The sequence below is a fragment of the Motacilla alba genome, chromosome 11, assembly GCF_015832195.1.
Source record: "Motacilla alba alba isolate MOTALB_02 chromosome 11, Motacilla_alba_V1.0_pri, whole genome shotgun sequence".
Classification (NCBI taxonomy): domain Eukaryota; kingdom Metazoa; phylum Chordata; class Aves; order Passeriformes; family Motacillidae; genus Motacilla; species Motacilla alba.
Genome location: NC_052026.1, coordinates 10,358,534 through 10,373,575, shown reverse-complemented (window position 1 = coordinate 10,373,575; position 15,042 = coordinate 10,358,534). Strand labels below are relative to the sequence as shown.

The window sequence follows — 15,042 nt, the reverse complement described above, 5'->3', positions numbered from 1 at the left end:
CTTTTCCAATTAAATATAGATCCAGTGTGTCCACTAAGTGCACTATAAGTACAAGTTAAACAAGGATTGCTGTTACAGTATATCCCATATGTGTAACAGGAAACATCCCTGTATGTCACATTGCAAAATTATTCAGGTGACTGCAAACACCAGGGGCTACTCTCTCACCTGATGTAAACAGCACATGGCTTTGATGTTAAAGGACCCGTGCAAATTTGTACCAGCTGTGCCTGTGGCCCTTGCTGTGCAAACCACATATGCGTGTAGTTTTATGGACTGAGCCTGATTAATGTTTTGTAAACCCCTGCATGCATCAGACTTCTTTCAATTGCCCTAGGAGCTGGTTTGGTAAAAGTCAAGGGCGTGAATCTTTTGCCAACACTATGCTCCATTTTACCAACTGTAAACACGATACAGATAAAAATGTTTTCTACAAAGTTTTAGTAGCACTACACAATATTGTATTCCTCAGCAGACAGAAATTTAAACATTTACACGAATTCTACTTTGAGTGCAAATGACCTTTGTACAGCTTCTAATTTATCTTAGTAGAAATTCAGCACAGCTCCAAGCAAGAAAGCACTTCCAGCTTCAGTGGAATCCTGTCCAAGTGCATCAATACACTTGCATCTTTTGTAGCACTAAATGACCTGCTAAATATGTTCCTCACAATTATTTCCACTGTATTTTCTTCAGAACATACTTTAGAGCCCACACTCACAATCATGCCACCCATGGCATTATGCAAAAATCTGGTTCAACAAAAACCAGGGAGGAATAACTGAAAAAATCTACCTGCTCCTTTCCCTCTAACCCCTTCTCTCTCTTCCTTTCTGTTAGAGAAGTGCTAGAGTAGTCTGTTTGACCACCACACTGTCAGATCTGGCGCAGTATTTTGTGAAACTTCTCTCACTTTACCAGCAGAGGGATCTTAAGAAGGAAAAATGAAATCTTCCACGATAATCCCAACTACTTTATCCAAGTAAAAAAGTCATAAAAGCCACATTGCAAACTCATACAAAGCAATGCCTTGTAAGCAGCTGAACACACTTAATTGCCATTAACTCCATGAGGAGACTGCATTGCTCAGACCTGGCTGAAGTTATTTTCAGTGTAGATCATCTCACCTCATTATGTATTTCTTCTACTTGCTTCACCACTGCAGCTTCCAGTGATTTCAAAGACAAAGCCATTGAATCAGAATCAGTCTGTAAATTCTGGAGTGCCAGTTCACACTGCCCAAGTATGTATTCCAATGTTCCTCTTGAAGACTATAAAGATACAATAAAAACTTATACACAGTCACTTCAGAAAATTTGTATTTCTCAACTAGATTTCATCAGAAATCCATGAGGTGTGGTGCAGCACATTCACAATTCACACCTGATAAACCTAGCTGGGAGTTAAGGCCAACTACCAATACAGAACCAATTGTACCTCAATCAAAAATAAACAACAGCAGTTAATGAAAAGAGTTTGAGTCATAAGCATAACATGGAGCACAGTTCTGATAAGACACCACGGTGCTGCATCCATGGCACCAGGATATTGGCTTTACAAGGGACCAAGCAGTGAAATGTTTTTGGTACTTACATCTGCCACCCTGTGAGTGGAGCTGAACCGAGGTGATAAACCAGCCAGAACACAGTGCTGATGGGTCATATTGAGGTCATCTAGGGACAGATTAGAAAACCTTAAGTACAGGGAAAAATTATACTTAAGAAAAGTTAATATAGTTGATTATTAATTAGGTACACTTTTCTTGCTTTAATGCTTAGAGAATTCAGTCACATAGCTCCAATGTTTTGCAGAGCACAGTAAATATTTACAATTTTAGAGTCAGAAATATTTCTACTTACACTAGCTTTCTCCTATGCAGTTTAGAAGTTATCGTTTTCCCACTTCTCAGAGGGAAAGTTCAACTAAACAAATTAATTTCTCCAAATCTGAGGAGACTACTAAGTCTAGACTGCTGAGGAGACTAAAGAGACTACTCAGAAGTTATAATTTCTTTTCCCAAAATGACTAAAAAATGCTCGAAGTTCTTGAAAACAAAACACTACCAAAAAAAAAAAAAAAAGAAAAAGAAAAAAGAAAGAACTTACAAAAAATCTATTTCCTATAGACACCTATGAGGACAAATTGCAAAGAACCCAGTCTTCCAAGAGCCACAGAACATCATCTCTGGACATCATAATATTTAAATACCACAATCACTTTCAAGAAGAATTGTGTCAGAAAACAAACCTAAACACTTCCACTACCCCTTTCAGTGCCCATTCTTTGTGGCTGTATGTAGCAAACATAGAATTAGACTTATTACATTTTGATTTGCATCTTTATTCAAGCCCTTGGCATAACTTTCATTGTAGGGCTGCACCTTGGAATTGCTTCCAACTGTCTCTAGTCCTTTATGAATCTCTGAAAGAAGCCTGTAATTTTAATTTAAGAGTTTACAAAAAATCTAAAACTCTAATTGTACGAAAATTGTTGAAGCTTCATTGATTTCATGTTTCAAAGCATATTAAAAATACATTTTAGGTCATAAAAGAATGTGGCAGAGATTTGTTTTCTTTTTCTCCTAAATATATATTAACTGAAAAGAAAAATCACTCTTTGTTAAATTGGCCATTGTCCATCTGGCATTAAAAGCTTTTATTCAGATACAGAACACTACACCCAGATTGCTATTTTGGTTTTAGAGCCAAACCAAAGCTGCTTCATTCCTTGGTCACCAGTGTTGGAAGTACCACAGTGCTCTTGTGGGGTTCAGTAAAAAACAACTCTTAAGGAGTCAGCCTCAGTTCTACATGACTAAGCACTGACCCATGAGGTCTGCAAAAGCAAAACAGAGACTCTTCAGTACAGAGTGCAGGCTATCATTCTCTGCATAGGACCCCCCCATCAATAGAACTTCTCAGTGATTTTCCTGTTACAGACAGCAGATACATTTTGGACTCTGGATGTTGCATATTCAATTTTTAATTGTGGAGGCAAGTTCACATGGTACATCTGTCTCTCCCAGCACCATACTGACATCTGGGGTTTTCTGCCTCTTGTTTTCTCAAAATACATCCCTTCAGCAGAGAACCTCCTTACAGTCCTCTCCTCTCCTTAAACTACTGCCAGTTCCTCCCTCCCCACTCTGATCCTGTTCTCAGTCCCTGCCCTGCTCTGTCCCCTCTGGGCTTTCTTCTGACAGCTGAATTACCTGGGCTCCACCAGCAGCACTGAAAGCCCTGTGCTTACACAGCCTTTTGTCAAAAGAACAGACTAATGGATATGTCTGTGTACAAACACTGAAATAACACACAGACACTTAATTCTCATTCTACTACTGAGCTATCAGGGAGCTGAGGAGCCAAAGCACTTCAAGAGGAACAATGTGACACCCATGTCACTGCAGACTATTGCAACATAACAAATAAAAGGTAGAAGGATAAGAAATTCCTTGCCAATCCTTAAAGAAGTGGAGGCTAAAGGCCCTAAACTTATTACTTGGACATAAAGTATTTCCCAGGAAAACACAAACCACAACGAAAAACGGCTCCCAGAATTACCAACTACCAGGGATTTATATAGTCTTTTCTATCTTCTCTAAAGTGCTCCTCATGAACTTTTTAGACAGTCGTCTCTTATCTATTTCAAGAGGCAAATAAAAGGTACAGTGGTGTTTAAAGCACTGACAAAATCTTTGCTATTCTAACCACCACAAATATCTACAAGCAAAAGTGAAATGGAATGGACTTTTAACAATTTTCTTAACTACCATTAACAAGAAAAAAATCTAACAAATTAAAAGTCCAAAAACTAGAAAAACAATGAATTTTAAAGAAATATGTCAGAGTTTGCAAACTTCACAATCAAAGTTTGGTAATGACAAATACATTTCTGGAGTTCTAAGTCTTAATAGTAGGGCATACGCCATTTGGATTAAATGTGGACTCAAAAAAAAAGGAGGGGGTGAAAAGCTCCAACACATTCAAGATGCTAGAGAGCAAAGAGGGTTCAAGTTAGTTTGTGAAAATAGAAGCAGATTAAATATCTAGAAATAGTTTAATGAGTCACTTTATACATGTGGAAGTGTTTCCATTTAATACTTATCTTTAACCACAAGCCACCCTCTGCAATGTGTGCAACCTACTTCTGGTTGGTTATGAAAATAATTTTTTGATGCTTCTCAAACTATAATTTGCTGGGGGTGGGGAGTGGTATAAGATTCAAAGTTCATCTTCATGCTGTTTTAAAACCCTAACCTTCAAGCTAAGAGCTTGATCTATGGGAAACAGCTGCAGAAAAGTAAATCTGCCTTTGAAAGAGTCCAGAATGTATTTTTGTTAAGTATGTTTTGAAGTCATGGTAGGAAAATTAGTGAAAATTGTAAATCTGCTTGCAAATCTGGTCATGTCTAACTCAAAGATTAGGGAAAAAATTCCAATTTAATAGTAGGACCATGACAAGCCTAGTTAAGCATGCTCTAGGACAGAGCAGATGGGGCCCTCTGCTCACCTCCACGCGTTTTGGATTTATTGCATGCACCCAACACGTTTCATATTAGACACCCCTTGACTGTGTACTTGAGACAGCAGGGTTCAGTGTGCACTTCCTCTGCAGACCAATATATTATTCTAAATTGAGCTAAAGTGTTTCCGTTTCATGAGTGATATAATGTTTAGATTTGAATTTTGGGGCAGCAGACTTGCAGCCACTCACCAGACTTTTTTCTTCATATTAAGAAAAGCCTAAAAAATTATTTTTTAAAATATGTCTTACTGAAAGTAATTCTGAGTTTTTGTTGGTTTTGCTTAATAAAATACATTTCTATTATTGTGATAGCTTAAAGGAAGAATGGATGTGATCACCTTATGTTTAGTATTAACATACATTAAATTACGGCTCATGATTTCATCTGAGGAGGGCTGCTGAGAAGGAAGATGTAAATTTAAATTATAAGACATTTTACTTAATTTCTCCCCAGAATAACAAGAAACATTTATAAAGCCAATGAAGGGAGGAACAGGAACATTATTAAATGTCTATTAGAAATGCTAAAAAGGAAAAAACTGGGGGGTTTTTGTTACTCTGCTATACCCATTGATCTTGATTTACAAGTTACTGTAATTGCACGTTGCTGTAAGGAACACCCAGTTACCACACTTTCTTATATAGATTTGTGTGTACCACAGGAAATACTAGTGGTATTACAGGTACAGAAATTGATAGGACCTGACATTTAAATTATAAGCAACATGTTGAATGTGATGTTTCAGCATTTTCAACATTCATATAAAGCAGTAACACTATACCACTGCAACAACTGGAAGGACAGACCTACAGAGTGGCTGAGTTCTGTGCTAGGGTGGGTGAGTCGGTGGGCACAGCCAACCCTCCCAGTCCTATCAGTCAGTGCCTGTACATGAATACATGAACCATCACCAGCTGCAGGACTCTTCCATGTTCTATTTTCTAGGTGTCTTGCATTCTGCCACTGCTTTTAACAAAATGCCAGTAAGAGGACTCTGCTTACTGAAATGAAGTTCTGGAATACCGCATGTACAAAAGCAGAAGACAAATGAATCTTCTTTTTTTTATTAGTGCCAAGTTTCTTTTTTTACAGAGTTTTTGTATTTTGTCTTTTAGATGGCATCCTCAAGATTCCCCCTCTTAAAAGTAAGTGCAAAAAATCTGAACAGTAAAAAATACACTGAAACTATATATGTTTCCTTATACTGTCTTTCACTCCAAGTCAAAATGATAAAGGCAGTTCTGCTACACAATGAAACCTAATAAAAGGGCCATTTTGAGAATACCCTCTAAGACTATTTAGAAGAGTAATTCTTTTTTCCTAAGTAATTGAAACGAAACACAAAGACTATGGAAATGCAGAAGAGATTAAAAAAACACCTGGCCTACAGAGCTCAAATCTGTAGCTCTTCAAAAGTACTAATAAGAAAGTGATTTACACATCATCTTCAAAAGAATGTTTAATATATCCTTTGTTTCCATCTAAACATACTCATGATGTTACTCATTAAATAAACTAACTTTCTGATCTACCCTTCATATAGAATCTCTGAAAATACTTTAGTCACTATATAAATTCCACTAGGGAATAAAAAACACCCTTACGATCTGGTAACTCAATCAGCTACAATCTACAGTATTTTGCAATAAAAATACTAAAGTTAGTCCCCTTCTTTTATTAAATACCTTCTGAATCTCTTGGCCAGCACTGCTCTATATGCTCAAAGTTTCCAGTCAGGAAGGATTAGATAAGAAGTTTACTTGATGCCCTAACTGCTATTGCACAAAAATAGATTATAATAACCTTTCTAGGAATGTTTAGCTGCCACTAAAACTTCATTTTCACTGTCTCTCTTTCCTATCCTTACAAAAAAAGGGAGGCACCTCCAAAACACTGTGCCAAAGGATCTCACATCTTAACACCTGATTTTTCCATGTGTGAATATTCTCCAGAGCACAGTTATTCCAGTACTTCTACACGACACTTCCCTGATGACAGTGCAGAAGGATTTGATGAGACAACTAAGAACAAGGAATGGTACATGCGTTTTATGATGGCTTATAAAAGTATTGTTTTTAGTAAATACACTGTGAAAGGTAAAGTTCAAAAGACTGTTCTGCCCATAAAGTTGGGAGTGTCACAAGGGACATTGCACAGAATATGCCTTCCAAGTCACAATCACAGAAGCAGGGAGCTCTGCAAGTGCTCTCGGTCTTCAAAGATGATGTCTGTCAAGCCAAGACACTAAACAGGCCAACATGATGTTGTCAGAAACCTTGTTATTGTTTCTGTGTGATTTATAACTAAATTTATTTTAACAAAAATGATAACCAAGAGAAACAGAAGCCAAAAGAGAAAGCAACAGATTTTGTGTCAACAAACCTTAGCAACAGTTCTCGCTTCGTTTCTTTCAATGGATAAACCTTAGCACATGAGCTCAGCTGCTCAAGCAAATTAACTCAATTTAATTTTCTTTTCTTAATCCTCTACGCTTGAGACATTGAGACTCATTCTTGGAGTAAGACAGCTGTGTTCATTATGATCTTAGTATAATCCCACTACTAGAAAACAGCATGCTTGAATGTAGACATAGTAGCAGAAGGAGAGAAGTGTCATGTGTAAAACTGGTGACTAATAAAATATTCACAGATTGGCATCATGATTGAAACCTCAAGGACTGTGGTACCAGAAAAAGACATTCATTCACATCTTACATAATACAGGTGTCACTTGATAAGCCAAGCTGAAGAACAGAAATTTATTTGCTGAACGTAAGAGATGCTCAGAAAAACTGCATTAAGAATACAAAAAGAATCTAGAAATACAAGGATGGGACAGATGTAATTCAGACTGCCCAACAGACAAAAAAGGTGAAAAAAGACAATTTCTTTCTTAGCTGTAAAGTGAAAGGAACATTAAGAAAAAAAAAGTTCCCCTTAATACTTTGGAAGTAGGCACAGTAGGAAGAATTTACCAAATGCTCCAGCCAGATTTCATGTTTTTCTAAATTAGAAAAGTTCTAACTGTAAGAAAGGTATGGTAACTTATTTTAACATAAGTGTAATTTTCTCTGTTTTCAACAGAAAGTTCAACTTCTTAGTCCTTGAAAATTACCAAGCATCAAGTAGATGTCTCCTTGGTGAAGTGGCACTGCCAAGCCAGGTGTCTCAATGTCCCACGCCACCTTCAAGCCTACATGCCAAACAGCTGGGTCTCTTCCCTTCAGTTCCTGTGCATTGCTTTCTTGTACAGCTGAATCTTGAGAAAGAGAAAAAGACCACAAAAATGAGGGAACAGGTAAGAATCATAAATAAAAAATCTGGTTTAGACTTAAAGATATCTCATATTGGTACAGTCTTAATAGGCTTAAAGATTCTGTAGTCTCCATTTGCTATAATCATCATCTCCAAATTCAAAAGTATGCAAGGTAAAAGAAAAAAAAAAGCCACATGAGATGAAGAAATTTTTTGCAACCAACTTTACCAAGATGAAAACTTTAAGTTAACTACCAAGTGAAGGCTAATCAAGTCAAGGCTTGTAACGGACTTAAGGTTTTCTGAAATCCTTAAGCACATGTAAGGGGAGTTTTAGTTAAGCATCACTAATGTTTTTTTCATTACTAAAACTACAAGCATGGAAGAAAAAAATCAAAAAATGCAGCAACATTGATATAACAATAGATAACTTCTGAAAGAATTTCAAGTTATAAACTGCCAAAGCATTTTAGGAAAAATTTATTTGTTTATGTACTTGCAATTTCACCAAATCATAAACTGAGGCAAAGGTGAAATAATGGTTACAAAACACAGTCTAGACCAACAAAGCAAATCTTGGAATCATCTCTGTCATTCTTTTCTCAAAATTACTAGTCAAACATGCTAGATAACATGTGCAAGAGCCAATGAAGCTTCAATGCATTTGTCACAACACTTTTCTTATCATTATGCAACATGAACGTGTTGAGCTTGGGGAAAGAATAATCCACTGCATAGAAACAGTATTTAGAGCTTAATCCCTCAGAACTATTTTCATAAGCTTACTTCACTGCAGTATAAATTGAAAGATACAGTCAGCATTTATAACAAGGTATTTGGGAGCTATGGTGTAACAGTTTTACAGCTAAAGTAACAGTGCATTTTGACAGAGGAGGAATGAAGTTTTAATAAGTAGCTGGCACATAACAGCAGGGAACAATTAGAAATTAACGATGCACCATGCCCAACTCTTGCTTAGAACTTAGTAACTAACTTAGTGTCCATTTCACTGTCCACTTGAAATGTGCTTTTATGTAATACCTTTTCAAAACATTTGTCTTAAGTCAATTCTAGAAGAAAAATATAAAGATGTATAGCTCTTCTTTTAAGATGCACGCACAAAGTGTGACCACAAACTCACACTTTTAAAATATTCGTGTCATTCATCTCACATGGTCACTGCAGGTTGTTTAGCTGGGGGCCGCCTTTAGAAAATTAAGACAATTTATTAACTATTATGTTAATGAAATATTGTCTAAATTCAGGAAGCAGAGAGACAAAGCCTATTTAAGAGCCAACCTAAATGTTCTTAAGTGAAAATTCTTCCAGTCCCCAGGTTGCCTCCCTTCACTGCTGCAGTGCTCTGCTGAAGCTCTGGCTCGGGAGCAGCTCTAGGCCCTTCCATCAAGGAGCACACAAATGAGAAAACAACAGCTCAGAAAAATACTCAGAAAAATCAATACTAAACTCTTCAAGGGGCTTTCATATTTTCTACCCTGCTCAGATAAATCGTAACTTAATTCAAGAAAAATGTTTTCTGAAAGCTGCAAATAGGATGGCTTTCAAGGCATTTTTAATGCAATACATCATGGATATTATAAAAAGAAGTAACCTTTCTGGGTTAACTCTCTCTGTTATGCTGCCTTCCCATTCACTTTGGCAGCAGCACTGTTCACAATATGGCACCAATAAAATATAGAACTACAATCAGAGACAGCAATTTCAATCAAAGTTTCCTGGGGTCTCCTCATAAATCCAGCACCTTTGGAATGCGCTCGTTAAAATGACTTATTTTTTGCAGTTTGATAAATTTTTTATTGCTTAAGTACGGAGTTCAAATACAGCTCACAGTCTCCTTTTCTCTATATTCTCAATTATTGCACCTTATAATTATCAGCAGCAATTGAAACTGATTGCTCCTACCATGTTATTTTGGTAACAAATGGAAGCAAGCTGCTACTTGCTTTTAAATGCAAGCTACCCTGAAAGTGAGAGCAAGGGAAAAAGAGACACCTTAACATTTGTGGCATATCCCCAAGCAGCACTGACAAACTTTTACATAAAAAGAAGTTTTTATTAAATTCTCTATGACACCCCAAGAATGATTGGATGCTGTGTATTTATTGATATAACTACAGTTGCCATTTAAGTGAAAACATTTGGATGCATCTAAATCATAAGTATTTGAGAATAAATCATGTGAATAAATCATGGATCACATACCCATCACCTTCAGAACACAAATCTATTTTGTAGTAAGCCATACAGAAATGGTCAAGTATACAAGTATTTATTGGAAGTATAACAAAACTATGTGCAGATTTGAATTCTGGTCAGCAGAGATTTACAGACTTGGGCCTGCAAGAAACCTTTGTGCTGGAATCCCAAATAAAATGCTGCAACGAAGTAAAATCTTACCACAACATAACAATACCTCATCAAACCTGTAATTATGGTAGAACCATGAAAGAGAAAATGTAGCTGCAGAAAATTGGCCACAGCATTATGCTTTTAATGAGACAGCTCAAATTTCAGAGATGTTCCAGCACTGAGATCTGATCTTATCAGGTTTGGGTCAGGGTTAGGTTCAGAACAATATGAAACTTGTTTTCCTGGAACTACTTTGATTATTGTTCCAGAGCACAGAAAGTAAAAGTAGCTTTGAAAGGTTTCTTTGCTATTTGGCTCCAAAATCTTCCAGAGTTTTAAACTTTTTGATGCTCTGAAACCTAAATGATCTCTATTTAAGTAAACTGTAATGCCAAATTATATCCTAAATGTAACCTTACATACCATTTCTTAAGAAAGCAGAATCACTGCCAACACCTTGCTCAGAACAAGGACAGTAAGCATTTACATCAACATTAAATCCAATTGTCCATTGTTTTATTATTTTTTTACAGATTGATTCACTTTTTCCAGAATGTAAAAGAATTTGGGCACAGATTCCCCACTTAAAAAAATACATAAATTATCAGTGTCTTTCAATAGCAATTTATATATGTTCCATATATACTAAGTGAAAGAACCAGAGCATGCTTTGCTTCTCAGCAGCTGATGGGAAAGCACAATTATCTACCCAAAGTTATTTCTTTCACCTCATTACTGAAAAACCATAGTGTAGGAAGTTAAATTCTATTAACATTTATTTTTTTTTTTGCCACTGTCATTCACAAAACAAAAAAAATCATAAGATTTTGCCAATGATGTTCTTATCAATTATGTTTGGAATGCTGTATTCACATAAATAAGGAACAAAATCACAAAAATAAGAAAAACAATATTCTGTCATCCCTTCATTTCTGAAGGAGAGGCTGTATTTGATAAGTGAGAAGTTGTTTAAAATAGACCCCACAATCCACAACAGTTTATTAAAGCAATGATTTCTTTTTAGACAAGAGAGATTCTAATATATTATTGTGAAATTTAATGGGTCACTAAAAGTTTGTGGCTTTCAGAACATAAACCAAACTGGTCAGAGTCTACAAGTTAGACCTGTGACCATTTCATACACTTACCCATTTCTTTAAAAGTAAGATAAAATTTTCTACATACCATTTCTGTTATATTATTGACATCAGAAATTATTACAATCCTGCAAAAAACATCTACTCCATGATTTTTATCCATTAAGCACTGCATAAAGAGGGTTATTGTCAACTACAAAGTTAGATTGACTTCAGTGCTGAACAACTTTTGCAGTTTAAGAATTTTTTTAAAATATGGTGGGGAAACATACATCTGTAGTGCATCTCAATTATTTTTATTCCCAACTAAATGAAATAGCCATCATTAGGCTACGTGCCAGTATGTTGCTTCTAACTTCACAGAGTAAAAACATACAAACAGCATTTTACAAAAGAAACAAGCACAAAAGGTCCTTGAAGATTAGTCACCACTGCAACTAACAGTAAGTTTGTTAAACCTTTTGACATTGTCTTGTCTGCAGACAGAGCCAGTTGTGTAGAGTTCAAGAGCAAGTAGCTCTTACAGCAAGAAAACAAACTAGATATGGTATAGAATCTAGAGAAAACTACTTAGCTAATCTCTTCCTCTGTGGGAAATCCAGGTAAGAGAAAGATGGACACACTTCAAGAGTTTACATTTTTTTCCATCTCCTGTAAATTTGTAACTGAAACAAGTCTCTACTTCAGAGAACATTTTTAGAACCAACTAGTGCTCTGCTAAGTAATAAAACTTCCTACAAAACTTACATCGACCTGATGGAAAGCTAGTCATTAGGAACTTTTCATGGATAAAATCCAATTTTTGAAAATGCCCTTATTCTACTGGATTGCAATTCACTTTTATAACTGCAGCAGGAAATACATATGGGTTATTAGCTTACTACATTAAAATCCTGACCGATTCTTTTATCTTCATGCTCTCAGGTGATAGGATACTTGTAAGCTAATGTGTTGTTAAAAATGCTGAACTGGTCAAAACTTGAAATTCCTGTTCCTTGATAAATTCTGAAATGTAAATTAATTCCAAATATTGTTAGTGGCAGTATAATTGAACACACATTCTGTAACCTAATCAGTTCTGCATATGAACCCTGACTACCACTCATCCTCTTTCATGCAGCATACACACTAAAAGGAAACTCCTCAAATTTTTATTCTCATCACTTGACAACCTACTCTTTAACGAATGTAATGTAAGAAAAGCATCAAGCTAAATGTTTACTTTATTTTGTTGTTAGAATTGTACTTCATTTGAAGTTGCTTTGAAAGAGTTTTACACTGGAAACAAGAAAATAAACACTGATACCAATTAGAATATCAGCTTGTTCCAATATCTTTATGTTGATGTCTAAATTTCTTTTCTGGCATATTGAAAACTGCTTCTACTCCAATTAACACTGATCAAAGTTTCAAACATGAAATTTTCATTATGGCATCAAACAATGAACAAATGAACAAGAAAACAAGTTGTTTCAATTACAGTAGTATCTGTTTTAATGCTATTTAATCCACTAAGTAGGTACAAAACAAATACTGATATAAAGATGTAAATGAAAGTGAAAACCATATAACCTGAGTTGTGCATCTCTAAAGAGTCTGACAGAGCTGCCAGAGCTCAGTAAGACTGCTTGACTCCAAGGGCTGCTGCTGCTGCTCAAAATCTGACAACCAGGGGACTGTGCATTTGCAGCAGGGTAGGTCAGTACCAGCCATGCAGCTCTGGAAGCCCGAGCTCCCACATGCCAAGGCTGCCACAGACCCTCAGTGTCCAGTGGGGATTTGAGGAATTGAGAGCTGACAAAACCAAACGTGCAAGACCTGGCAGAAAAAAGAATCAAGCCAGTTCCAACAAAAATCAACATGCTTAATTTGTGTTTGCATTTCTCACTGAATCAGTGTTTTCTCCCAGAAAATTACCAATCCAGCTCATCTACATCTTCTAAGGAAAAATGGCTCCAACAAAAAATTCTGACCACAACTACTCTTTTTATTATGTATTTTGTAATGATTCTGTGCCAGTCTTTTTACACTACACTGAGAATTCAATGCTAATTCAATACTAAATGAATGAATGGAGTAAGTCTTAATAAAAGATGTCAGCATAAAAACTAAACATATTTATGGAAAATAAGAACAGAAGTCAAGACATGATTCCACAAAGATATAACAATATTCTTCAAAAAGATGTTGAGATCCTCATGTTTCACAGTTATGGAGACCTGGTAATATGGGAAATATTGAAAGTCTTTGCAGAAACCATCAAAACAATGACATTATATAGAACTGGAAAGAATAATATTATAAACATTGATGAGCTTATAACCATCAGCATTGGAAAGCTGTAAGCAGAAAATCAGAAGAGGAAAAAAGACAATCTACTTCTCTAAAATCAAATCCCCTTGGATGCACTGGTTAAAAAACTTTAACACAAAGAGATATTTATTGACACTTCAGCTACAAAACCATACTCCTAAGTATAAACATGATCCATTTCCTCCAATTTATGAATAAGCAGGTCATTGCTTTAGGGATATACAATGACACCACACCCTGAGCACAGATGGGAGTGAACTGCTGCTGGCACACAGAGCTGGACTGCAGGACACCTCTCCACAACACTCCATTGCCATGGCAGGCACCTGAAACTCCCTCTAAAGCTCAAGAACCCGACCTGAGCAATGCAAACCCAGAAAAATTTCAAGTAGTGATTTTTAATTTTTTTTTTAATGATAGAACAATCAATTGATTTACTAGAAAGATTTTGTTTTCTTTGTTTTCCTATTTCCAAACTTTTCACAAAAAAATACAAACTTTCAATTGTAGGTGTATTTATGAAAAAAACCCTTGTATTCAGCAAAAAAATTATTGTACATAGATATCAAAATAACTTTTAGCCTAAATATATAAAATATTTCTATCTATCCACATCAATCAAATCTTCTACAGAATTTGCAGTGGTTTTAAAACACCATAATTTTTACTTATTTAACTCACTGAATAAAAGAAACAGAATCAACTGATGTGTTATGAATAAACATAGCAACTTTCATTTTTATTAATTTACAGCTCTCTGAACTTAAAGAGACCCACTTTTTTACCCCTCCATAAGCAAACTTTATGTTAAAGTAAAAAAATTTTAAGCACACTACAATAAATCCTCATCCACAGTATTATTACTTCAAGTTCATGTTTAGGTTTCTTTAACTTAAAATCCTAGTGAAAAAATATTTCTCTACACTAATAATGGAAAAAACCCCAACACATCTACTTGACACCATTGACAAATAGGACAGAAAGAAGTTCATGAAGAAAATTACACTTTTACCAGTCAGGAAATCTCTTCAATTCAATTTGCTAAACCAGTTGATGCTTTATATCCAGAAAAATGTAAATAATATTACTTCAGTTGTACATTAAGTAACAAAGTGGCACTGAGTTTCAAAACCAATAACAAAACTAATAAGAGAATGCACCTGGTAGTATAAACTATTATTTTTATACCAGTCTTTAGCTGAAAGCTACTGAAGTCAATGCAAATTCTTCCCCTGTTCTAAAGCAAACATCATAGGATTTTTGGAAGAAGGAAATATCCATTGTGAATGATGAAACATAACAGAACATTTGCAAATTCAAGTTTCTACATTCTAATCTTACGTTTGCAAAACTACGAGCCATTTAAAAAAAATTCAAGCCTTTGTTAAAGCATTGTTAGGAAAAAAAACAAACAAAAAATCCTCATGTTGGCTCTTAAATAACAATAAAAATGGGGCAGGTACTTTAAGCTAAAAATGAAATA

The 15,042-nt window shown here is 35.5% G+C and overlaps 1 protein-coding gene across 7 annotated transcripts in view; it reads right to left on the bottom strand.

The window, feature by feature from the left end:
- Positions 1-15,042, bottom strand: part of FTO (FTO alpha-ketoglutarate dependent dioxygenase) — a 225,163-nt gene that overhangs the window by 166,908 nt on the left and 43,213 nt on the right. For all 7 annotated transcript variants that reach the window (XM_038148559.1, XM_038148557.1, XM_038148553.1 and 4 more), the window contains 3 exons: positions 7,640-7,783; positions 1,594-1,673; positions 1,128-1,271 (listed from right to left, as the gene is read on the bottom strand). In XM_038148559.1, coding sequence (XP_038004487.1) covers positions 1,128-1,271; positions 1,594-1,673; positions 7,640-7,783 — 368 coding nt within the window. The remainder of the gene's footprint in view (positions 1-1,127; positions 1,272-1,593; positions 1,674-7,639; positions 7,784-15,042) is intronic.